Source organism: Coffea eugenioides, chromosome 3 (assembly GCF_003713205.1).
Source record: "Coffea eugenioides isolate CCC68of chromosome 3, Ceug_1.0, whole genome shotgun sequence".
NCBI classification, from domain to species: domain Eukaryota; kingdom Viridiplantae; phylum Streptophyta; class Magnoliopsida; order Gentianales; family Rubiaceae; genus Coffea; species Coffea eugenioides.
The window spans coordinates 7,111,870-7,138,792 of NC_040037.1; the positions used below are offsets into that span (position 1 = coordinate 7,111,870).

General features: G+C 41.9%; 2 protein-coding genes, 1 long non-coding RNA gene and 1 other non-coding gene across 4 annotated transcripts; 1 reads left to right on the plus strand and 3 right to left on the minus strand.

Annotated features, from left to right (window-relative positions):
- Nucleotides 1-574: 574 nt before the first annotated feature.
- LOC113764578 lies at nt 575-1,612 on the plus strand. The gene is made up of 3 exons (XR_003467647.1): nt 575-665; nt 782-938; nt 1,543-1,612. It is a non-coding gene; the product is annotated as an uncharacterized LOC113764578 (long non-coding RNA).
- A 13,642-nt stretch (nt 1,613-15,254) lies between these two features.
- On the minus strand, nt 15,255-15,734 carry LOC113765898. The gene is made up of 2 exons (XM_027310141.1): nt 15,449-15,734; nt 15,255-15,385 (listed from the first exon to the last, which is right to left on the minus strand). The coding sequence occupies exons 1-2, from the start codon at nt 15,732-15,734 to the stop codon at nt 15,255-15,257; spliced, it is 417 nt and encodes a 138-aa protein (XP_027165942.1).
- Nucleotides 15,735-15,767: 33 nt separating this feature from the next.
- Nucleotides 15,768-20,513, minus strand: LOC113765899. Its single transcript, XM_027310142.1, has 6 exons — nt 19,204-20,513; nt 18,226-19,059; nt 18,052-18,183; nt 17,347-17,604; nt 16,724-16,779; nt 15,768-16,348 (listed from the first exon to the last, which is right to left on the minus strand). Exons 1-6 carry the CDS (start codon nt 20,511-20,513, stop codon nt 15,768-15,770), a joined length of 3,171 nt encoding a protein of 1,056 aa, XP_027165943.1.
- Nucleotides 20,514-22,382: 1,869 nt separating this feature from the next.
- On the minus strand, nt 22,383-22,489 carry LOC113767203. The gene has a single exon (XR_003467922.1). It is a non-coding gene; the product is annotated as a small nucleolar RNA R71 (small nucleolar RNA).
- Between the last annotated feature and the right edge of the window lie 4,434 nt (nt 22,490-26,923).

Here is a 26,923-nt window from a genome sequence, read left to right on the forward strand (position 1 = left end):
AACCACCTATTTAGTGGTTCTTGATTCCATTTCCCTTCCCTAATTAGCTCCTCAAGTCTTGCCAGTTTACATTCCTGTTTTCTTATTGTTGTCACTTTCCCATCCTCATATCTTGGTATCCATCTGTCACTCCAAATCTGTATCATTATTCCATCCCCCACTCTATGTCTCATTCCTCTCTTCAATAGCTGTCTTGCACATGGTTCAAAGTCGCGGTCGCGGTCCGAACCGTTCCACATCGGTCTGGGCAAGACGCGAATTTTTGAAATATTTAATATTCTAAAAATTGTAAAAAATATGATAAACAAAAATAATTAAAAAATTAGTAAAAATAATAAAAATTCAAGTTGATTCGGGATAATTTGGAGTAATTCGGTGTGACTCGGCCATTTCAACCCTTTACGGTGACATCTCGATGAGTCAAGTATCTCGGAATCGTATCGTCCCGGTATCGTATCGGAAGGGCCCGAGACGACTCGGCCGAGTCTTTGAACCATGGTCTTGCTCCTATTATGCTTTTCCATACCCAAGAAGCTGTCTTTGGAGGTTCATTGTTCAAGCTCTGTTCTCTATTTAGATACCTGGCTTTTAAAACTCTCCTAACCAGCAAGTTTGGATGAGTGATAATTCTCCAAATCTGCTTAGCTAGCAAGGCTTTATTGAAGGTAGTTAACTAGCCTTATCCTGTAATTACATAATCATATCAGGAAATTCTTTCAGGCATGAAATTGCCTTTGCAGCTGTTTTTCATCAGATAAATTTGTGCTTTGAAATCTGTCAGGAAATTGAGCCAATCTACCAGTCTCTGGTGAAGCACATGTACCAGGCAACTCTACAAATGTTCACGGAAGCCGCTCTAAAAGAGATAGAAAAGACGCATGCCCTGTCTACTCTGCAAGCCCACAATTTCATCACTAAATTCAAGAATCAGCTCAAAGGTATACCTCCATAGATGTATAGATACATAATATTCCACACCTCACAAAATATCAACTAAGACTATGAACAGATACAAATCTGACTTTAGGCCACAATATTCCTCACCTCAAGACACAATCTGATAGGCATACGCTATCTTTCCAGGCACAGCTCTTGCAGACTTGAAAACAACATTATTCCTCAGTCTCCATATGTACTGAACTGTTACTTTCAAATCAATTTTCCTGAATTTTGCTTGAAAGAATACTGCATCCAAGTACAATGACATAACCATTTCTGAATCCTGCTCCTCACTCCAGATCAAAGGGTATTCATAGACGAAACACAACTCCTTTCTCCTCCAAATAGTAGCTGGTATCTGACACTCATGAAAGAGATGGCCATGAGATTTTTCTTTTTGTGCACGAAACACACACACAGTATCTCGAGTCAAAACACGCCAGCTCTTCAATAGATTGGCATTGATTCAGCAATTATCTTCCTCTGCAAAGCAAATCTTGATACAAGAATCCTAGCTCCCCTGATGAAAACCACACCACAAAATTCATTACTTTAGCCTAGAGTGTATCACCAGTTTTACAATCATAATTTTGTCTTTTGCAGATGCTGCCATCAGACCAGCAAACTGGGATTACAAAATCAAACTAGTTGCCGAAATAGAGTCAGAAATGGATAAAATCATAGGAAGGATTCATGCAATTAATGACATGCTTAAACAGCAACAGGTAACCAAAACTTTTCGTAGAATACGTTCCTATACTTCGAAGCTTCTTGAAAGCTCAAGTTACAAGTAAGTATTAGAAAAAAACTAAAACTAAAAAAAAAATGAACTTTATTTTTTAATTTTGGGACTCATGATCTGGATTCTATAGCGGTTTTATTTGGTGTATTTTGAAATGCACTAATCAGGTTTTTCAACTAACTTTTTTTCTTACATACAACTCAGTAAATAGTCAAATTTGTGTTTATTAATCCCTAAAAAATTAATATTGACCTAGCATTAGAAAAAGTAACATGTACTGCATAGTAAGAGATTTCGTGTTCTAAACCTCAAACTTACCAAAAAAAAAAAATACTTAATGCAAAACGCACGTGCTTGTGTGCTAGTTTACTTAAAAAACTCCTGCATACAATAATTTTAAAAAAGAATTTATGCAACTCTCTACAGATGTACTTGATTTCTCGTTTTCCAAGAGTTGATCAACTTTTTTTTCGAGCATGTATACAACTTTAATTTCGACTTAATACTAAACCTAATCATAAATCTGTAAAATTTCTTTAATGTTGTTTTAAGATTGCATACATCTTGGCTCCTACATGCATATATTCAGCAATACTAATTGTTAGCTTCATGAATCATCATAATAAGGACGAATGTAGCACATATGTATGCTGACTTAGCTCCAAATCTAACTAGATTGATAATTTTCTGTGACTTTTCTTCTAACCAAGCAGAAAGACCAACGAAATTTCTGGAAAAAAGTTGTGAAGATTGGGGCTCATACGTTGAATGTTGCCGCCAGCGCAACTGTAATGGCTTTGGTACCTGGAATTGGAACAGCTCTAGGCGGCTCAACACTCAGCGCTTCCGCTTTGTCGATCATTGCAATTCTAATGGAAAAGAATTCAGAGAGCTCAGAAGGTCATGTTACCGCTATGAATTCTATGGTGAATGAAGCATAACAGGTAAGAGGCGCATCAATTGTATTTCCATTTTGGTCGATTTATAGGTCTGAGAATAATTTGTTACATGAATCTGTCTCCAAATGGATTAGTACTGCAATCATCCAGTAAAGCATTCTAGTTCAAAAGGTTATATAGATAACGTAAAAGTAATCATTTTTTGAATATAGCATGAAGGACACAATAGCATAGAGCTACATTACAAGTGCTGACTATACAGTATTATTTTCAGATTGCAACTATCTAGTTCTATGGTATCTATTTTTTTTTTTCAGAGAAATGGTTCGAGGGAAATGGCTTGACAAAGCTCATATCCTGAATCTGAATTAAGTTTGCAAATGGGTTTCTTGTGCCAGGTTTACGACGCCGATTGCTATCCGAGAATGGCCAATACCATGTTGTGGTTGTCCATCCCTTGATTTGTTCAGTTTTAAGTACTACTTACTTTTCAAGACATCGACATTCTTGATTTTCACTAGTTTGGGAAGTTAGGCAATACAGGAGTTTGAACTAGATTTTGCTATTATTCAGGTTGTACATTTATTTCCTGATTATGTCCATTTGTTCTTCGGTTCTATACAAACCATACGAGCCAATTAAACTTGCAATTATTTTGAGTCCCTTGGTCCAAATATTCCAGATTCTTGGGTAGACATTTCATCGAATAGGCTACGGACCGAAACCTAGTGATTTGACGTAATTAAAAAAAAAGGAGACTATAGTTCAGAAAAATAGGAATGTTACAACGTATTTGAAAGTTACGTACTGTGGTCAGCCATTAATTTTTTTCGATTATATTTTGGATTAGCTGTTTTTGTGGGTGTTTTTGAAAAATTTTGCTGTAGCAGAGTTTTTAGATTATATTTTGGGATATTTTCAGAAAATATTTTGGGATATTTAAGAGTAGAAAAGTTTCTAGAATATATTTTAAAATATTTTTTAAAATTTTAAAAAAATTTAAACTAATTTTTAGATTACCTTTTAGAGTACTTTTTAAAAACTTTTATTGTATTTCAAAAACTAATTTTTGAAAAACACTCCCATCCAAACAGAGCAATAGCTATTCTATCATAAAATAATAGGAATGTTACACTCGTCGTGATTTTGAAGGTTAAAATTGCTAGTAGTCTATTGTTATTCTTTTGCTTTATCCTGCATGTATTTCAAATATTTCATCCCACCCACAAATTTATGAATACATTCACGAATCTTTAGAATTCCAAATGATATAAAATCGATTGAGAGAGTTTAAGTATATTTGCAACTTTGAAATTTGCAATATCCATAACGCTATTAGAATCCTGTAATTTATATTGTAATAAAAGCACAGATTGCTCTCAAAAAATTCGAATTACCATTATGACTATTCTCTTCTCTCTTTTTTTCCCGACTACAGGAAAGGAGAGCCGAAGGAGACTTGTATTTTAAGGGTTAGTAGGCATGCAAACTTGACTAGATCAAGAAAATGCTATTGCATCACTCTTGAATTTTTTTTTTTTTGCTGTAGGTAGGATTTAAACCCCACCCACAGTCCAATGAGGGATTTAAGTCCCTCCCTAGTGGCCACTGAGTTTGCTCAGTGGTTCCACCATTACGACTATTCTCATTCTGCAAAAATTTGAATAACCATAATGAGATGCTTAAAATGTGGCATAAGGAACCAGAATGACTATTCTCATTAACATATCTAGTCTATTGGGGAATAGGGGACTTTTCAATTGGTTTTCGATTGCTGACGTGGCGCGCTGCCATTGGTTAGAATGTGGTCATCATTCATGCATTTCTCATGTGCCAAAAAATTTGTTTTAGGGCTTTCCTTGTTTTCTTTCCCTGTCATTCATCTCCGCCGCTTCGTTACTCTCCGGAGCTCCTCTCCACTTTCATTTTTCTTTTCTTTTCTTTGTTCCTTTGTTCTTTTTTATTGTTTTTTATTTGGTCCTTTTTTCTCTGTTTTTCCTTCCCGTTTCGCCCCTCCCCTTTTTCCCTTTATTCTCTTTCCTTTTTTCAATTATATGATTCTAACTGATTTTTTTCCCTTGTTAGAATTGGTCTGGATATGAAGCTACTAAACGCATGAGACACAGAAATCGTCTTGATTGGTAAGCTCCAAAATTTCCCTAAATTTTTACAGTTTCCTTTATTTAAAAAAGAAATGCATTTTTCCTACTAGGATTTGTTAATCTTTCGATTAATAATCCAGAGGTCTGAAATACTATTCTTCCATCTCCTTCTTTGAGCAAACAAAGAAAGCAGTAGTAAAATCTTCATCCAAAAGCAGCGAAAGTCAGAAGTATTTATAAACCCAGAGATCTACTGTTTTTTCTTTTCTTGTTGAGTATGCTTCTGAGTTTGTGTTCTGCCTTCTCTTTTTCTTGTGCTTAGATCTTGCAGGTGAAATTAATATTAGAAATTTGCTTCAGCACCTTAATTAGATTTTGTAAGTTTTCCTTGATTCCTCACTCCTTGTTCGTACAATTCTACAAAAGTCACTTGTTCTCCTGCTTTTCCGTGAGTGCAGCTGTGGCGATGGCCTCGGGATTTTCTCTCCTAGAGATTTCAAAATGTTTTTCCTCCTTATTTTCTCTTCATCTCTCCAGTCTTCTTTTCCACTACCATCTTCCTAAATCTTTCTTCCCCTCATCATTTGAATCATCAGTAAGTTGGATCATCCACCATTATAAAAGAAAAAAATGTGGAGATCGTTTTCCCTTTTAAACTTTTTCTTAGCTCCTCAGAAATTGTCATCTTCATTGGTGATTTTTGTGGGTTTTTTTCCCAATATTTGATTGTACTTTCTATGGTGTTGTAGGTGGAAAGGTAGAATATTTACTTCGACTCCAGATTCAAGGTAAGTGTTTACCTTGACTTTCCCTTATCTTTACCCCAATTCTTTTTCTCATATGCTTTTACCCTCATCTGTAAGGTTTTTTTTTTTTTGTTTTTTTCGTATTGCTTTAAGAGGAATAATTTGACTTCCCTGTAATGTAATGTGCTCTTTATGATGTTTTGGTGAGACAATTTTTTTTTTGTTTTCATTTTGGGTTGTTTGCTGTTGCTGTAATTTAGGAATTTTTTTATAGAGAGTAGTAAAGGAAGGGATGATAATGTTCTGGATGGTTTAGGAAGTCAAAAAGTTTGATTTTTTTCATACCCTTTTCTAAATAATCAAGAACATTATAATTGTACTTTTTGGATTGAAATATCATATATTTCATAACATTTTGCCGAAGAATTAATAGGGAATTGCTTTGGAAATATGCTTTCAACAATCAATCATATGCATGTAGAAAATTACTCCACTTCTTTTGTTTGGTTTGAAAAATGAAGTAGTGTATTTTTTAGGTAATACAGGAAGTTTTCTGAAGCAAGGCTTATCACTCGAGATATGATAAGTGTATAGGTGAGAAAGTTGAAGTTTTGATGTTAGAAATCACATCGGGAATGGCGATACATTTGACCATAAACCGTTTATGAAAAAAGAAATTTTTTGCTTCCACTAATAGAAAGCAAGAAAAAAACCAAAAAAAAATTCTAATTATTTGAAAAAGGGAAGGCAGATGTGTTCTAACTTTTACCATAACTGAGCATGCAACACGTTTTGCTTGACCAAGAATCAGAATAAGCCTTTGCAGTTGCAATCAAACACGCCAACACACGGAAAGACTAGGATTTAATACTAATATGTAGTCGTCTTGCTGCCACCAGCTTTGAGTCGTCGTCGTCGGAGGGATTAAGCCCCGCTTATAAATCCTTTTGGTACTTTTCTTTCTCCTGCCAAGCCAGTTCCTTCAGTCCCCAAAATATTGTGAGCACTAGCACATCCTCATCGTCTTTTCCTGCCGTCTACCCCGCTGATCTCCACATGGGGACGTTTCGAACTCTTCCTAATTATTGTAGCTTTTCACTTGGAGTCTATATGATACTCCTATATATTGGGATGGGATTCTCGACAATTTTTTTTCATTTTTTTTTGTTAAAGTAGAGAAATGATTGAATTAAAAAACGGGAAGGGGGCAAGGGGAGGAATTCTCCACAATTGTCAATGACTTGCTGCAAGCAGTCTCTAGTGAGGAATGAGCATCTCTCTATTTGAATTTCATGTGGTTCAAATGAATAACTAGACATATCCTGATAGGGTGTTAATTGTTAGTAATTTTATTGCTATTTTCCCCCTTTGTCCTTGCCAAATATATTTTTAATTGTTAACATATATTTATTTTTGGTATTTGGACATATCTATAGGAAGTGGAACTGATAAATGCTAAAAAGGGGATTTTATTGAGAAAAATCCTCCACATGCTAGAGCCTCCAGCGGATATACAAGTTGGGCCCACATGGTGCTACAAAAACTCCATTATCGGTTGCTGATTAGGAGTTGAAGTCATTGAGGAGCAAGAGGAAACGAAGAGAGCAAAATTTGGCGGAGCTTACTTTTGGGAATTGGACTCTCAATTCGTGCGGGGACCACGGAGATAAGAGGCACTAGTCAGTGTTTTAAGAAGAAAGAATGTACAGAGGGTCCTGGGCAATAGTTTTAGGATAGTTTTTAGAGTTTTAGTCTTTAGCATAGTTTGTAGTTTTCTTTCTTTTTCCTTATCAGGCGCAAGCCTACTGTTCGACAATATTCCCCAACGACATCATAAAAGGACATCATAATTGTACCATTTCAACTATTCACACATGCAAATTTTCAAGCCTATTCATTTAGTCACAATTGATCATTTCTGATAGAGCAGTTATTTGGCACATTTTACACTGTTATTTTGTCCTAATTTTGGCTACTTACTGTGCTAAGTATTGAGACTTTGCTCATATTTCATATTTGTATGAATTATAGATGATTGGCGTTAAAAGTAATCTCTTGAGGCAAATTTCCAGAAGACCCTTGATCTCAGGGCGTGGCCACGCCAGAAAAGGTAGATGTTACCGAAAAGCCGGATCCGCGGGACCAATAGCAGGAGACCCAATTAAGAAACCCGGTCTACGTGGACCAGATGCGTGAGATCAGAGCCCTTGGACAAAAAGCCTTGTTCCTAATGCTTTTCTCCTGCGGCGGCTATAAAAGAATAGAAAAGCCAGATTCACGGGGGAAATCACTACATCAGCTTTAGTTTTCTTTTTCTCCTTTTTGTCAGACGCCTTCCTTTGCTTTTGTTTTTCCTTCGGCAGCAAATTAGAGAGTGAGATTGATGTCAAATCAAAACAGTAGCTTTAGTTTTTCTTTTCTCAGGCGCTAGACGTCTTGCGCCCTTTTGACTTTTGACTCTTTTGCTGGACAACTTCTTCGTGGCTTTTTGCTTTGTGATTGCGGCTCCAAAACGAATGCGAAGGCAGGGCCTTCTCTGTTGTTACTGCAATTAATTCCCTTTCCCCAATTCTTCGGCAAATAATTGAATGAACTCAATTAAATCACGCGGGATTGACACGATGAGGAGCGGCTAATTTTCTCCTCTATCCAAAGGTTGACGCGAAGGCGCGGTCCATAATATCTGTGAAATCTAATCGAATCTTCATTATTTCTTTCAATTTGTTGCTATTCGTGCGTCTCCTGAATTAATTGTTCATGGGTATTTTATTAATTGAATATCAACGGTCGGGTATTTGATTTAATTTGATAGCCTACTGTCACATTAACTAAATTGAATCCGTAATTGTTCGTTTAGTTGATAACTAGTGACAACCACCATAATTGGCTTTATGTTGGGGAAACGTAAAATCTAGTTTAAATAAACCCTCTTAGCGTGTTTATTAGTTAGGGTTGGGTTCTTCTAACTTTAATGCAATTGGGTAATTAAATTCCTACAGTCGTACCTAGAGTTGTTATCTGGTTAGAGAAGCAGTCAATGGTCGTACCTTGACTGTCGAAAAAGTAAGGAAGAACTGGTTGTCAGAACTTGTTGATAACTATAACCAACCTAGTGATGAATGGATGAAATATCTTTGCATCGATGATCATTTAATTGGACCGTGCCTGAGTAGTTGATCATTTGGGTAGAATTTTATTAATTGTTTTTTTTAGAAAATTGTACTTGTTGAATTAACTCTTGAATTTTATTTTATTTTATTTTCATTTTCATCCCATTAATCATCCCCCAATTTCGTTCTATTGACTTGGAAAGAAATAATTTCCTACCCGCCCCTGTGGAATCGACCCTACTTGCCATTGTACGTAAAAATTAATATTTTATTAGACAAATCTGGTATATCGGATCAAACAAATTCTTCGGGAACAGGGTGAATCAAGTAACCCATTGCACACCTAGTGTCTCTGCTCCAGTACTTGGATTTGTTCTATAATTAATTGTGGTGGTAATTAGGACCTTTTAGTAATTATTATTGCACAGGTTCGACACCTGTTAATTTTTGGCGCCATTGCCGGGAAGCTGGCATTTGGATTATTTGTTTCTTTTCAAATTCAGTTTTCATTTTATTTTATTTTATTCTTCTTGGTATTTTTGCTAGTTTATGCCCCGTTCATCTCGCACAGGTGAATTGATATATGACCCTGAGGTTGAGAAGGCAGCGCGTAGGCGGAGGCAAGAAACCAAGAGACGAAAAGAAGGACACTTATTTATTGCAAACGAGCCAGTAGAAGACGAAGTAAGTATGGCCAACACCCAAACATTAAGGGAGCTGGCTGCCCCGGAGCTGACTCACCAGCCCTAATGCATCACATTCCCCACTTTGGCTGAGAATACTGCTTTCAAACTGAAGTCGGGGTTGATTCACCTCTTACCTTCTTTCCATGGTCTCTCTGGTGAAGAACCCCACAAATACGTTAAGGAGTTCGAAGTGGTTTGCTCTAGTATGAAACCTCCTGGGGTCACTGAAGAGCAAATTAGACTAAGAGCCTTTCCGTTTTCCCTCAAGGATGCAGCTAAAGATTGGCTGTACTACCTACTAGCAGGTTGTATTACCATATGGGTGACAGGTGCCGAACCTGTGCAATAATAATTACTAAAAAGTCCTAATTACCACCTCAATTAAATAATTATAAAACAAATCCAAGTACTGGAGCAGGGACCCTAGGTGTGCAATGGGTTACTTGATTCACCCTGTTCCCGAAGAGTTTGCTTGATCCGATATACCGGATTTGTCTATAAAAATACTAATTTTGCGTACAATGGCAAGTAGGGTCGATTCCACAGGGAGCAGGTAGGAAATTATTTCTTTCCAAATCAGTAGAACAAAATTGGGGGATTTTCAATGGGAGGCAAACAAAAATAAAATAAAATAAAACAAACAAAATTCAAAACTAACTCACAAAGCACAATTCACTAGAAAATAGCAATTAATAAAAGTTCTACCCAAAGGATCAACTGCTCAGGCACGGTCCAAGTAAATGTTCATCGATACAAAGATATTTCACCCATTCATCACTAGGTTGGTTATAGTTATCAATAAGCTCTGACAACCAGTTCTTCCTTACCTTTTCGACAGTCAAGGTACGACCATTAACTGCTTCCCTAACCAGATAACAACCCTAGGTACGACCATAGGAATTTAATTACCCAATTGCATTAAAGCTAGAAGAACCCAACCCTAACCAATAAACACGCTAAGAGGGTTTATTTAAATTAGATCATGCATTTCCCCATCATAAAGCCAATTATGGTGGTTGCCACGGGGTGTTAACTAAATGAACAATTACGGATTCTATTTAATTAACGTGGCAGTAGGCTATTAAATTAAATCAAATACCCGGCCGTTGATATTCAATTAATCAAATACCCATGAACAATTAATTCAAGAAATGCACGAATAACAATAAATTGGGAGAATTAATGAAGATTCGATTAGATCTCACAGATATTATGGACCGCGCCTTCGCGTCAACCTTTGGGTAGAGGAGAAAATTAGCCGCTCCTCATCGTGTCAATCCCACGTGATTTAACTGAATTCATTCAATTAATTGCCGAAGAATTGGAAAAGCACAAGAGTAATCTCACAGAATTTTGAAGAGTCAAAGGCAAAAAGTAAAAAGGGTCTCCGTTCTACGGAGCCTAGATGCAATCCGCGAGAATATTCAATGCCTCCCGCTAGCCGCAGGCGAACGAAAGTAAAAGAAAGAAAAACCGAGACAAGCGCCGCTGACAAGGAGCAGCAAAGGAAATTTAAAGCTAAGCCTAAAAGTTGATGTCCCTTGAATCTTCCTTGTTTCTCTTTTTATATCCGCCGCACAAGAGACGTAGAAAAGAAAAAGACGTCTGGAACAAAGGCCTGGAGCAAAGCTTTGTCTCCAGAGTTCTGATCCCACGCTTCGGGTTCACGTGGACCGCAGTCCGGCTTTCGGTTTCGTCCTCCTTCTAAGGCGTGGCCACGCTCTGAAATGGAAAGTCTTCTGGAAATTTACCCCGCGATATCATTTTAATGCTAACCACCTACAATTCACACAAATATCAAATATGAGTGAAATTCCCTTTCTTAGCACCATGAATAGCCAAAATTAGAACAAGATGACAATGCAAAACGTGCCAAATAACGGCTCTATCAAATCCCCCCACACCTAGACAATGCTTGCCCTCAAGCATTTCGGAGCTCAGAAGTACAACCAAGAGAGTAGAGGTCATGTAGAAGTCTATACTAACACAAGCATCTAGGGTCCCTGACAATATCACCAAAGGTAGAACACACCGGACATGTTGTAATTCAAAGAATATATATGAATACTAGGAGCGCTCAATTCAACATCATGGAATGCCATTACCACAGGCTTGCACATTTATCACATCTCCACCACTTAAAAGTGAACCAAGCACATAAATCAAAGGGACTTTAATAGGGTTGTAATAGGGCTCAGGTGAAAGGCGGGTTAAGAAAGTATAGATAGGGGGTAAAGTGTCAAGAGAATGTCCGAAACTCACCAATAACCACAGTGCTTTATCGGAGGGGTTTCACAAACAAGGCAGTTTTCATTTACGGTGCCCATTGTACAAGTGCCCCCAATTTTTCTCTTCTTTTTTTTTTTTTTTTTTTTTTTTTTTTTTTTTTTTGTGAAATTGCTCTTAAGGCGTGGGCACGCCTTGTAGCCCATAGTCCTCTGGTCACGAGGTCTCTTCATGAAATTTTTTTTTTTTTTTTTTTTTTTTTTTTTTTTTTTTCAAGAGACAGTCTGTAAGGCGTAGGCACGCTTGTAAGCCAAAGTCTTCTGGTCAGTGGCCTTTTTCCCAATTTCCCTCCTTTACACAAGGTAGGCATATAGCTCCTAATCTATCAGCACTTGCAATCCTATTTCGTTTGCTTTGCACAAATGATGGAATTCAGGCATCCCTTGACACACAGGGGTAAACAAGAAAGTTTAAAGAGGTCTTGGGTTAACAAACACGGATATCAACCAGAAACGAAGGACAAAAGCTCAAGTTGGTTCACTATTGGGATATAAAATGAGGGCTTGATTTTTTAGATAGCTGAAGAGGGTTAAATCCTAAATGCCCTTATCATTTTAAATGCATCCAATTCAACAAAAAAAAAAATGTGGCCTCGACATGCATAAACTAGCAAGTTCTAGAATGTTCAAACCATGTGCGATACCCACTCAATCAAACAATATAGAGCAAAAGAATAATATGCTCAAGTAAGGCTCAAGAGCTCCCCAAAAGTTACAAAAATGGGTTAATTCCAGTATACTCAACATTCAGTGACATTGCCAAGGGAAACAAAATGCATGGCTAGCATATACGACCACATACCCACTCACTTTGATTATGTCATTCATCACAGCAACATGCCCCAACACTAACAAGCATAGAAACAGCCAAAAAGACGACTAACTACAATGTTTTTCCATTTTTTTTCCCATTTCTTTCTTCTCTTCTTTTTTTTTAGAGTAACAAAGCAAAAAGAACTAATGAAAAAGAAAGTAATGGAAGCCACTCCCCCCACACCTAAATCTTACATTGTCCTCAATGTAACCTAGAAAAATAAATTGCAAGGGCAAAGCAGGCAGAAAACTTCCCTGACTACTGGAAAGGTGCGGCCGGAGCCTAAGGAGGCGGCGGATGCGGCGGCTGGAAGCCAATATGAGCATAGTAAGCTGCCTGATTCTCTGCCTGAATGCGGGCGAAAACCTGGAGCGCCATAAGCCGGCCATCTATCCTTGCCAGTTGGGTGTTGAGTTCATGGAGACCCACTTGGAGGTCCGGGTAGCGGGGGTCTCCAGCAGGGGGAGGATGAGAGGAGGACGGACCCGCCTGGTCCGGATGGGGTGGCGAGTCAGTGGAGGGTGCAGTGGTAGGCACCCGGGGCCGCGGCCCGCTCACACCGGGCGGCGTAAACTGATAAACATCGCCCACTTTGAAAATAACCCCCATTCGCTCCAAGCTACGCAAATCCAGGGGTTCATTTTCTCGAGCTAGAGTGTAGATGTGCTCCTTGTCTAGATCAAGCACTCCCACTCGAATGGCCAAGTGAGTAATGAGTGATCCCAGTATCACCGGCTTATTACGCTTTTGCATGACCGTTTCCATCTGGGTGGCCACCCAACATCCAAAGTTAACCCGAACCTTGTTGCGCATGCACCAAAGAAAATAGAATTCCACTTTGGTAAGCGTGCCGGAGGTATCCTTTCGCCCCGAGAAATTGTGAGCTAAGAACCTGTGGACAACCTTCAAGACCGGGTCCTTCAGATGGGAAGCCTTCGACTGACTCGGATTGTAGACTTGACGATCCGTGGACCACTCCCTCCAAATGTCAATGTAGTCAACTGAGAACGGTCGGGTGAAGTCACACGCACTGTTTATATATGCCCCAGAGGCAATGGTGTCCTCACTAGCAAACCCCAAAGTCAGGTTAAACTCATTAATTGACATACCAAACTGAGTACCTCCCAATCTGAAATTAATGACCTCCGGCTCATCCAAAGTGATAAATTCATTTCTGTTGAACTCGAATGTGGAGAAGAATTCACAACACAGCTCCTCAAACGTAGGATAGTTAATGATTAGATATTGTTGCCAACCTATGGCTGAGAATAGCTGTTCAACCTCCCGTGCAATTCGCAAATGGTCCAATGTCGGGGCATGAAAGCACCTACAGGGAGTAAAAGGACGGTTCGCCAAGTTATTAAACCGCTCCACTTGTGCCTGTGTAAGATTAGTGACCGTTTCCCCCCCTCCTCCAGGAGACATAGTGCTCTTATTCAGGCCCAGACGAGACCGAAAGGTGGGTTGAACCGGGGCTCGCCTCTTGCGAGGTTGGGACCCAGACGACCCAGCAGTTGTCGCCTTCTTTGGAGGCATTTAGGGGCCACCGACAAAGTATATCAGATCAGAAACAGCAAACCAACCACCAAAAGCAGATATGGGACCAGTCAACGAAATTATTAAATACTCAGCAGCTCAACCATAACAAGGGACACAGTTACCCCACCAACCGACAACTAGACAACACACACCAACCAATTCCCCACTGCTGGCAATTAGCCGACAACAATTAAGAAGACCGAGCCAACTCCCCTCAAATCAAGATATTAGTCAATAAAAAGCAGCACTCAGAGGGCTACCAACCACGTGTTCCAACTAACAAATTCACTAAAGCCCACAGATATCTCAAGTATATATTCACAGGGAAGCAGATATAAGGTGTTTCTCTTCAGACAATCAAACCACTGGTCCCCCGACAATACCAACAAATATAGCAACTCAAAAGGAGGCAAAAATTGGCAATTAAAACTCCCAATCGAAGTCACCAGCTCAACAAGAAAAGTAGGGGTACCACTTTTTCCTTTGTCCCGGCTGAAGAAGAAAGTGGCGGAGTGGGTGCGCGCGGGCGCTGGGGTGCGACCGGCTGTGGATGCGCAGCGGGCTGGTCGCACGCTGCTGCTGAGCTGCGAGGGGAAAAAGGCCGCGCGCAGATCTGGTCTAGCTGGGGCGCGCGGTTAGAAGTCTGCGCGCGTTGGGGTCTGGCGCGCGCTGGTGCGCCTGGCGTGCGGTGGAGGGTTGCGCGCAGGTGGGCGGTGGCTGTCGCGCGCGCCTGGTGAGGAGGGCTGGCTGCGGGCGCGCGCGCGGGCTTCGCGCGCTGCGTCGCCTGCGCTGCTGGCCTGGTCAAATCTGGGCGGGCGGCGGATCTGGAGCGCACAGGCTGGGCAGGCGCGCGAGAGAGGGAGCTGGGTCGGCGCAGCACGGGGCGGCGGGCGGGCTTCGCAGGCGGCGGTGGCGGCGGCGCACAAGCACAGGGGAGAACAAAGAAGACAAAGGCAAAAACAAAGACAAAGAAGAGGACAAAGGAAATTTTCAGCGTGAGAGACTTAGTCAAAGGCACTGGGCAGAATTATGCAAAGAAGAGACAAAGTGACGAAGTATGGTCTCGGTCCAAGAATTGTCTTTCTTCTTTGACTTTCGTTATCGGAAGGGTTGGAAGGCGTGGGCACGCCTTGGAGAGCATACTCTTCTGCCCACAACCTCCAAATGACGTCCAAACGAATATTTTTCTTTTGTTTTCTTCCTTGCAAGGCGTGGGCACGCCTTGGAACCCCTACTCTTCTGTCTAACACCACAAAACAGGCACAACATTAAGATAAAACCGAAAAATCATAAAACAAGGAAAAATGATCACAACTGATATTGTAATCCTTGGGTTGCCTCCCAAGCAGCGCCTTTCTTTAACGTCTTTGGCTAGACATAGTTTTCAACGGTCTAGACTTCACCACTTGGATCATCAAGGAATAGAACCTCCACGTGCTCGCTATTAAACCCTTCATAATAAGGCTTTAAACGATGACCGTTGACTACGAACTTTTTCTCCGTCTTGAGACTTTGGATTTCCACTGCGCCATAATGAGAAATATTAGTAACATCAAATGGACCAATCCAACGGGAACGCAACTTACCAGGAAAAAGCTTAAGCCTCGAGTGATAAAGTAGGACTTTTTGCCCAACGACAAACGACTTCCTCGAGACTTGTTGATCATGAAAGACTTTATTTTTCTCCTTATAAATTGCTGCATTCTCATAGGCTTCATTCCTTAGCTCCTCCAACTCTTGTAATTGGAGTTTTCTATTTCCTCCGGCCTCCATAAGGTCCATATTACACCGCTTGAGCGCCCAAAATGCTTTGTGTTCATATTCCACCGGGAGGTGGCAAGGCTTACCAAAAACTAACCTGTATGGGGACATCCCAATCGGCGTCTTATACGCAGTGCGGTAGGCCTAGAGAGCATCTTCCAATTTCACACTCCAATCCTTTCGATCAGGCCTCACCATCTTCTCCAGAATCGACTTAACCTCCCTATTCGATACTTCGGCTTGACCATTCGTTTGGGGATGGTAGGGAGTGGACACTTTGTGGAGCACACCATACTTACGAAACAAGGCGGTGATCGTTTTATTGCAAAAGTGGGTGCCCCTGTCACTCACTATGGCTCTCGGCATTCCAAAACGGACAAAAATGTTAGATCTTACAAAATCTGCAACTACTTTAGAATCATTAGTCCGGGTAGCTTTTGCCTCTACCCATTTGGAAACATAGTCAACAGCAAGTATAATGTACAAGAAACCAAAGGACGAGGGGAAGGGACCCATGAAATCTATACCCCAGACATCAAAAATCTCAACAAATAATATGGGGGTTTGACTCATTTGGTCTCTTCGAGAGATATTCCCCACCCTTTGACACTTATCACAAGATTTGCAAAACAGATATGCATCCTTAAACAGAGTAGGCCAATAAAAACCACTTTCTAACACTTTACGAGCCGTCCGCTTTGGACCAAAATGCCCACCACACGCAAACGAATGACAGAAAGCTAAAATAGAGTGAAACTCACCTGCACTTACACACCTTCTTATCACCTGGTCCGAACATTGCCTCCATAGGTACGGGTCATCCCAAAGGTAATGTTTGGCATCACTCTTTAGCTTATCCCTTCTAGCTTTTGACCAACCTGTAGGTAATTGACTTGCTACCAAGAAATTTACAATATCGGCATACCATGGTGCCGACGAATCAATGGCCAGAAGTTGCTCCTCAGGGAATGACTCCCTCAACGGTAGATCTTCTTGATTCGTGAGCAACCGGCTCAAATGGTCAGCCACCAAATTCTCGACTCCACTCTTATCCTTAATCTCTAAGTCGAACTCCTGCAGGAGCAGGATCCATCTAATGAGCCGCGGTTTGGCATCCTTTTTCGCCAACAGGTACCTCAAGGCTGCATGGTCAGAGAAAACAATTACTTTTGCACCCAATAAATATGACCTAAATTTCTCTAGTGCAAAAACAACAGCTAGTAATTCCTTCTCCGTCGTGGAGTAATTAAGTTGGGCTCCACTTAAGGCTCTCGATGCGTAGTAGATCGCGTGTGGCGCTCTTCCAATTCTTTGTCCCAACACGGCCCCCACGGCATAGTCACTTGCGTCGCACATAATTTCAAACGGAAGGCTCCAATCTGGGGGTTGAATGATAGGCGATGTCAGTGACTCCTTCAATTTGTCAAACGCCACCTTACATTCACTTGTGAAATCAAACGGCACGTCTTTCTGCAGTAGTTTGAACAGGGGTGCTCCGATCTTCGAAAAGTCTCTGATAAATCTCCTGTAAAAACCTGCGTGGCCAAAAAACGAACGCACTTCCCGTACACATACGGGGTAAGGTAGAGCAGAAATAAGGTCTATCTTAGCTTTATCTACCTCTATGCCCTTAGCCGACACAACGTGTCCTAAGACAATGCCATGATCTACCATAAAGTGACACTTTTCCCAATTAAGTACCAAATTCGTCTCTATGCACCTTTTCAGAATTAAAGCCAGATTTTCCAAGCATTCATCAAAACTGTCCCCGTACACACTGAAATCATCCATGAATATCTCAATTATTTTCTCTACATACTCGGAGAAAATACTTACCATGCACCTTTGAAAGGTCGCTGGAGCATTGCAGAGTCCGAAAGGCATCCGGCGGTAGGCAAACGTGCCAAATGGGCATGTGAAGGTGGTCTTCTCCTGGTCTTCTGGTGCGATCGCGATCTGAAAGTAACCTGAAAAACCATCCAAGAAACAATAGTAAACACGACCTGCCAATCATTCTACCATCTGATCAATAAAGGGGAGGGGGAAATGGTCCTTTTTAGTCACGGCATTTAGCTTCCTGTAGTCGATGCACTGGCGCCAGCCAGTTGCTTTCCTGACCGGGACCATATCACCCTCCTGGTTCTCCTCCACGGTCACTCCCGCCTTTTTCGGGACTACCTGGACAGGACTCACCCATGGGCTATCCGAGATAGCAAAAATGATCCCCACCTCTAGAAGCTTGAGTATCTCCTTTTTCACAACTTCCATCATCAGGGGGTTCAATCTTCTTTGAGCCTGTCTTACCGGCTTCGCATCTTCCTCGAGCCGAATTCGGTGCATACATAAGGATGGACTTATTCCCTTGATATCTGCTATACTCCACCCAATTGCCTCCTTATGCTCCCTCAGGACTCGCACTAGTTTGTCTTCTTGACTTGGAGACAGGTGCGCAGAGATGATTACCGGCAGTGTCTCCCGGTCTCCTAGGAATGCGTACTTAAGATGCTTTGGCAGAGGCTTTAATTCTAAATCTGGTGCCTGCACAACTGAAGGAAGCAGTTTCGTTTAAGCCTCTGGCACAAAAAGAGAAGTAAGCTCATACCTTGGGGATACGGGTGGAAGTGAGTGTAAGGCTTCCACTGCATGGAGCAAATCTCCCCTTAGGTCCACATCATGAGTTACACCCAACTCCAAGTGCTTGGCTAGAGCCACTTCCAAAGCGTCTTCGCCATCTAATTCGAAAATTTCCTGCACGAAAGGCTCAATAACACTCAAAGCAAAGACCGAGTTAGATTCTTCTGGGTACTTCATCGCCTCAAAAATATTGAAATTCACAGTTTCACCATCAAATTCCATTGACAAAGTACCCTCATTCACATCTATCTTAGTCCTGGCAGTGCTAAGAAATGGTCTACCTAACAAGATAGGTGATGGGCTTAATGATTTCTCATCTCCCATGTCCAAGATATAAAAATCTGCAGGAAAAACCAATTCATTTACCTGTACCAAGACATCCTCAACTAGCCCCTCTGGATATGCATTTGTACGATCAGCTAGTTGGATTATGATGGCTGTTTCTTTAAGTGGCCCAAGATTTAGAGAAGCAAAAATAGTCTTGGGCATCACATTGATTGACGCCCCTAAATCTAACATTGCTTTCCTAATCGGTGTATTCCCTATCTTACAGGGGATCGTGAACATACCTGGATCTCCACACTTGGGTGGAAGCTTCCTTTGGAGCATTGCTGACACATTTTCTCCCACCGCTACTCTTTCGTCCCCTCTCAGTTTCCTCTTATGGGTACATAGATCCTTGAGAAATTTCGCGTACTTCGGTACCTGTTTAATTGCCTCCAACAAGGGGATGTTGATCTCCACTTTTTTGAACACCTCCAAAAGCTCTTTTTCCTTCTCTACTTTTTTTTTCTTCTCCAGCCTACAAGGAAAAGGAGGTAAGTTAGATTTAAGAGTGGGCGGAGAAGTGAAGGTTACCTCAGGATCCTTGCGAATACGCCCTTCCTCTTCAATTTCCTTCTCTATCTCCTCTTCACTTTTGCTTTTTGAACTTTCCACTTTAGGCCCTTCCAATTCCTTGCCGCTCCTCAGCGTCATGGCACTTACATTCCTGGGATTTACCTCGGGTTGCGACGGCAACTTTCCATAAGAGTGGGACTCCAAGCGATTGATGGCAGTTGCCATTTGGCTTATTCGAGCCTCCATATCCTTCATGCCTGCTTTTGTATCCTGTTGGAACTGAGTGGTGCTCATGGCTAAGGTTCTAGTTTCTTGCTGGAGTTGAGCGGTAGTAGTAGCCAGGTTGGTAGTAGTCGTGGCCAGGTTTTTGACTAGATCCTCTAGAGAACTTCCTGGGTTGGAGGACGAGGGTTGCGATTTTGGTTGCCATGGCTGGTGGAATCCTGGTGGACGATTTGTAAGTGCATTTTGTTGCCTATTCCCATAACTGAGATTGGGATGGTCCCTCCAGCCCGGATTGTACGTATTGGAGTATGGGTCGTACTGCCTGCGGGGCGCGGGCACGCCTCCGGCCATGTTTACCTGTTCCGCCCCGTCCTCTTGCAAAATGGGGCACGAGTCTGTGCAATGGTCCATGCTAGTGCATATTCCACACACCTTCGCTCGGGGTGCGTCTCTCATGGCTAATTGCCTAACAACTGACGTCAATTCTGACAGTTGCTGCTGTAAGGATGAAGTCTCTACCTCGTTGACTCTACGGGGAGGGTTGCTCTCACGGGAGCCAAATTGCTGGGAGTTCTCTGCCATGGCTTCGATGAGCTCCCACGCTTCCCTTGGTGTCTTGTTTGCCAGTGCTCCCACACTTGCAGCGTCGATGATACTCCTATCGGTTGATTGGAGCCCTTCGTAGAAGTATTGGATTAACAGTTGCTCACTAATTTGATGCTGCGGGCATCTAGTGCACAACTTGTTAAACCTTTCCCAGTATTCGTACAAGGACTCACCGGGGTATTGTTTAATGCCGCAGATCTCCTTCCTCAAACTCGCAGCCCGGGATGCAGGGAAGAATTTTTCCAAGAATTTCTTTTTCAGCTGCGCCCACGTGGTAATACTACCTGCTGGTAGGTAGTACAGCCAATCTTTAGCTGCATCTTTGAGAGAGAACGGGAAGGTTCTCAGTCTAATTTGCTCTTCAGTGATCCCAAGAGGTTTCATACTAGAGCAGACCACCTCGAACTCCTTTACGTGCTTGTGGGGTTCTTCGCCAGAGAGACCATGGAAAGAGGGTAAGAGTTGAATCAATCCCGACTTCAGTTCAAAAGCAGTATTCTCAGCCAAAGCGGGGAATGTGATGCATAAGGGCTGGTGAGTCAGCTCCGGAGCAGCCAGTTCCCTCAATGTTTGGGTGTTGGCCATGCTTTCTTCGTTTTCCACTGACTTGTTTGCAATAAATAAATGCCCTTCTCTTCGCCTCTTGGTCTCTTGCCTCCGCCTACGCGCTGCTTTCTCAACCTCAGGATCGTATACTAATTCACCTGTGCGAGAAGAACGGGGCATAAACTAGCAAAAATACCAAGAAGAATAAAATAAAATAAAAACTGAATTTAAAAAGAAACAAATAATCCAAACGCCAACTCCCCGGCAACGGCGCCAAAAATTGACAGGTGCCGAACCTGTGCAATAATAATTACTAAAAAGTCCTAATTACCACCTCAATTAAATAATTATAGAACAAATCCAAGTACTGGAGCAGGGACCCTAGGTGTGCAATGGGTTACTTGATTCACCCTGTTCCCGAAGAGTTTGCTTGATCCGATATACCGGATTTGTCTATAAAAATACTAATTTTGCGTACAATGGCAAGTAGGGTCGATTCCACAGGGAGCAGGTAGGAAATTATTTCTTTCCAAATCAGTAGAACAAAATTGGGGGATTTTCAATGGGAGGCAAACAAAAATAAAATAAAATAAAACAAACAAAATTCAAAACTAACTCACAAAGCACAATTCACTAGAAAATAGCAATTAATAAAAGTTCTACCCAAAGGATCAACTGCTCAGGCACGGTCCAAGTAAATGTTCATCGATACAAAGATATTTCACCCATTCATCACTAGGTTGGTTATAGTTATCAATAAGCTCTGACAACCAGTTCTTCCTTACCTTTTCGACAGTCAAGGTACGACCATTAACTGCTTCCCTAACCAGATAACAACCCTAGGTACGACCATAGGAATTTAATTACCCAATTGCATTAAAGCTAGAAGAACCCAACCCTAACCAATAAACACGCTAAGAGGGTTTATTTAAATTAGATCATGCATTTCCCCATCATAAAGCCAATTATGGTGGTTGCCACGGGGTGTTAACTAAATGAACAATTACGGATTCTATTTAATTAACGTGGCAGTAGGCTATTAAATTAAATCAAATACCCGGCCGTTGATATTCAATTAATCAAATACCCATGAACAATTAATTCAGGAAATGCACGAATAACAATAAATTGGGAGAATTAATGAAGATTCGATTAGATCTCACAGATATTATGGACCGCGCCTTCGCGTCAACCTTTGGGTAGAGGAGAAAATTAGCCGCTCCTCATCGTGTCAATCCCACGTGATTTAACTGAATTCATTCAATTAATTGCCGAAGAATTGGAAAAGCACAAGAGTAATCTCACAGAATTTTGAAGAGTCAAAGGCAAAAAGTAAAAAGGGTCTCCGTTCTACGGAGCCTAGATGCAATCCGCGAGAATATTCAATGCCTCCCGCTAGCCGCAGGCGAACGAAAGTAAAAGAAAGAAAAAACCCAGACGAGCGCGGCTGACAAGGAGCAGAAAAGGAAATTTAAAGCTAAGCCTAAAAGTTGATGTCCCTTGAATCTTCCTTGTTTCTCTTTTTATATCCGCCGCACAAGAGACGTAGAAAAGAAAAAGACGTCTGGAACAAAGGCCTGGAGCAAAGCTTTGTCTCCAGAGTTCTGATCCCACGCTTCGGGTTCACGTGGACCGCAGTCCGGCTTTCGGTTTCGTCCTCCTTCTAAGGCGTGGCCACGCTCTGAAATGGAAAGTCTTCTGGAAATTTACCCCGCGATATCATTTTAATGCTAACCACCTACAATTCACACAAATATCAAATATGAGTGAAATTCCCTTTCTTAGCACCATGAATAGCCAAAATTAGAACAAGATGACAATGCAAAACGTGCCAAATAACGGCTCTATCAATGGGCACAGTTGAAAAAGAAGTTTTTGGAAAAATTCTTCCCTGCATCCCAGGTTGCGAGTTTGAGGAAGGAGATCTGCAGCATTAAACAGTATCCCGGGGAGTCCTTGTATGAATATTGGGAAAGGTTTAACAAGTTGTGCACTAGATGCCCGCAGCATCAAATTAGTGAACAACTGTTAATCCAATACTTCTATGAAGGACTCCAATCAACTGATAGGAGTATCATTGACGCTGCGAGTGGGGGAGCACTGGCAAACAAGACACCGAAGGAAGCGTGGGAGCTTATCGAAGCCATGGCAGAGAACTCCCAGCAATTTGGCTTCCGTGAGAGCAACCCTATCCGTAGAGTCAACGAGGTAGAGATTTCATCCATACAGCAGCAACTGTCCGAGTTGACGTCTGTTGTTAGGCAATTAGCCATGAGAGACACGCCGCGAGCGAAAGTGTGTGAAATCTGCATGAGTATGGACCATTGCACGGACACGTGCCCCATTTTACAAGAGGACCGGGCGGAACAGGTGAACATGGCCGGAGGCGTGCCCGCACCCTGCAGGCAGTATGACCCGTACTCCAATACGTACAATCCGGGCTGGAGGGACCATCCCAATCTCAGTTATGGGAACATGCAACAAAATTAATTCCCGAATCGTCCACTAGGATTCCACCAGCCATGGCAACCAAAATCTCAACCCTCGCCCTCCAATTCAGGAAGTTCCTTGGAGGATATTGTCAAAAGCCTGGCCACGACTACTACCCAACTTCAACAGGAGATCAGATCCTTGACCGCGAATACCGCGCAGCTCCAGCAAGACACCAAAGCGGACAGGAAGGACCAAGATGCTCGAATAAGCCAACTGGCAACTGCCATCAACCGCTTGGAGTCCCACGTTTATGGGAAACTGCCATCGCAACCCGAGGTAAATCCCAGGATTGTAAGTACCATGACACTGAGGAATGACAATGAATTAGAAGGGCCTAAAGTGGAGAATCCAAAAAGCAAAAGTGAGGAGGAGATAGGAAAGGAAATCGAAGAGGAATGACGTATTCGCGAGGATCCTAAGGTAACCTTCACTTCTCCACCCACTATTAAATCTAACTTACCTCCCTTTCCTTGCAGGTTGGAAAAGACAAAAAAAGTGGAGAAGGAAAAAGAGCTTTTGGATGTATTTCGAAGAGTGGAGATTAACATCCCCTTACTGGATGCAATCAAGCAGATACCTAAGTACGCCAAGTTTCTGAAAGATCTGTGCACACATAAAAGGAAGTTAAGAGGAGATGAGCTAGTGGCAGTGGAGGAAAATGTGTCAGCTATACTTCAAAGGAAACTCCCACCAAAATGTGGAGACCCAGGTATGTTCACAATTCCCTACAAGATTGGAAATACGCCGATCAGGAAGGCCATGCTGGATTTAGGGGCGTCGATCAATGTAATGCCAAAAACTATTTATACGTCCCTAAATCTAGGACCACTAAAAGAAACGGCCATCATAATCCAACTAGCCGATCGCACTAACGCCTATCCAAAAGGGCTAGTTGAGGGTGTCTTAGTTCAGGTAAATGAATTAGTCTTTCCTGTAGACTTTTATATCCTAGACATGGGAGATGAAAAGTCATTAAATCCGTCACCTATTTTGTTAGGAAGACCGTTTCTTAGTACTGTCAGGACTAAGATAAATGTGAACGAGGGTACTTTATCAATGAAATTTGATGGTGAAATAGTGCATTTTAATATTTTTGAGGCGTTGAAATATCCAGAAGGTTCTAACTCGATCTTTGTTTTGAGTGTTATTGAGCCTCTTGTACAAGAAACTTTCGAGTCAGGTAGTGAAGACGCACTACAAGTGGCCCTAACAAAGTATCTCGAGTTGGAAGTGATCCCTGACGAGGACATAAGGGACGAGTTGCATCAAGCGATTGAAGCATTACATTCACTCCCAACCATTCAACCCAGGTATGAGCTCACTTCCCTTTTTGTGCCGGAAACTCACGCAAAATTATAGCCATCGGTGGTGCAGGCGCCCGAATTGGAACTCAAACCTCTCCCGAAGCATTTGAAGTATGTATTCCTGGGAGACAGAGAGACACTTCCTATAATTATTTCTGCTCATCTGTCTCTAAGTCAGGAGGAGAGACTGGTGCGACTCCTTAGAGATCATAAGGAGGCAATCGGGTGGAGTATAGCCGACAACAAAGGGATAACCCCGTCCTTGTGCATGCACCGGATGAGACTCGAGGATGATGCAAAGCCGGTGAGGCAAGCACAGCGAAGACTGAACCCCTTAATGATGGAGATTGTGAAGAAAGAGATACTCAAGCTCCTGGAGGTGGGGATCATTTTCGCTATTTCGGACAGTCCCTAGGTGAGCCCGGTTCAGGTGGTCCTGAAGAAAGCGGGAGTAACCGTAGAGGTGAACCAAGAGGGTGATATGGTCCCGGTTAGGAAATCTACTGGTTGGCGTCAATGCATTGACTACCGGAGACTAAATTCTGTGACAAAAAAGGACCATTTTCCTCTCTCCTTTATTGACCAAATGATTGAGAGATTAGCAGGTCGTGTTTACTATTGTTTCTTGGATGACTTTTCAGATTACTTTCAGATCGCGATAGCACCGGAGGACCAGGAGAAGACCACGTTCACCTGCCCATTTGGTACGTTTGCTTACTGTAGGATGCCTTTCGGTATTTGCAATGCTCCAACAACTTTTCAAAGGTGCATGGTAAGTATTTTCTCAAAATATGTAGAAAAGATAATCGAGGTATTCATGGATGACTTTAGTGTATACGGAGATAGTTTTGAGAAATGCCTTAACAATCTTGCTTTAATTTTAAAAGATGCATAGAAACGAATTTGGTACCTAATTGAAAAAAATGTCAGTTTATGGTAGATCACGGAATTGTCTTAGGGCACGTTGTGTCGGCTAAGGGAATACATGTAGATAAAGTTAAAATAGACCTTATTTCTGCTCTACCTTACCCCATATGTGTACGGGAAATACGTTCGTTTTTGGGCCATGCAGGATTTTACAGGAGGTTTATCAAAGACTTTTCAAAGATAGGAGCACCCCTGTTCAAGTTACTGCAGAAGGACGTGCCATTTGATTTCACAAATGAATGCAAGGTGGCTTTTGATAAATTGAAGGAATCGTTGACATCGCCGCCCGTCATTCAACCCCCAGATTGGAGTCTTCCATTTGAAATCATGTGCGACGCGAATGACTATACCGTGGGGGCCATGTTGGGGCAAAGGATAGGCAATGCGGCACACGCGATCTACTATGCATCAAGAGCATTGAGTGAAGCCCAATTTAATTACTCCACGACGGAGAAAGAATTACTTGCCATTGTTTTTGCACTAGAAAAATTTAGGTCATATTTATTGGGTGCAAAAGTGATTATTTTCTCTGACCATGCAGCCTTGCGGTACCTGTTGGCGAGGAAGGACGCAAAATTGAGGTTTATAAGGTGGATCTTGCTCCTACAGGAGTTCGACCTAGAAATCAGGGATAAGAGCGGAGCCGAGAATTTGGTGGCTGATCATTTGAGCCGGTTGCTCATAAATCAAGAGGATCTACCGTTGAGAGAATCATTCCCTGAGGAGCAACTACTAGCCATTGATTCGTTGGTACCTTGGTATGCTGACATTGTCAATTTTTTGGTAACGAATCAATTACCTGCAGGTTGGTCCAAAACTAAAAGAGATAAGCTAAAGAGTGATGCCAAACATTATCTTTGGGACGACCCGTACCTGTGGTGGCAATGCTCGGATCAAGTACTTAGAAGGTGTGTAAGTACCGGTGAGTTTCAGTCTATTTTGACTTACTGTCATTCGTTTGCATGTGGAGGGCATTTTGGTCCAAAGCGGATGGCTCGTAAGGTGTTAGAAAGTGGTTTTTATTGGCCTACTCTTTTTAAGGATACATATTTGTTCTGCAAATCTTGTGATAAGTGTCAAAGGGTGGGGAATATCTCTCGTAGAGACCAAATGAGTCAAACCCCCATATTATTTGTTGAGATTTTTGATGTCTGGGGCATAGATTTCATGGGTCCTTTCCCCTCGTCCTTTGGTTTCTTATATATTATACTCGCTGTCTATTATGTTTCCAAATGGGTGGAGGCAAAAGCCACCCGGACTAACGATTCGAGAGTGGTTGCAGAATTTATAAAATCTAACATATTTGTCCGTTTTGGAATGCCAAGAGCCATAGTTAGTGACATGGGCACCCATTTTTGCAATAAGACGATCACTGCTTTGTTTCGTAAGTATGGTGTGCTCCACAAAGTGTCCACTCCCTATCATCCCCAGACGAATGGTCAGGCCGAAGTATCGAATCGGGAAGTTAAGTCAATCTTGGAGAAGATGGTGCGGCCTGATAGAAAAGACTGGAGCTTGAAGCTGGAAGATGCTCTCTGGGCTTACCGCAACGCATACAAAACACCAATTGGGATATCCCCATACAGGTTAGCCTTTGGGAAACCCTGCCACCTCCCGGTGGAATTTGAACACCGAGCGTTCTGGGCGTTTAAACAGTGTAACATGGATCTTATGGAGGCCGGAGAACATCGAAAGCTCCAACTACAAGAGTTGGAGGAGCTAAGG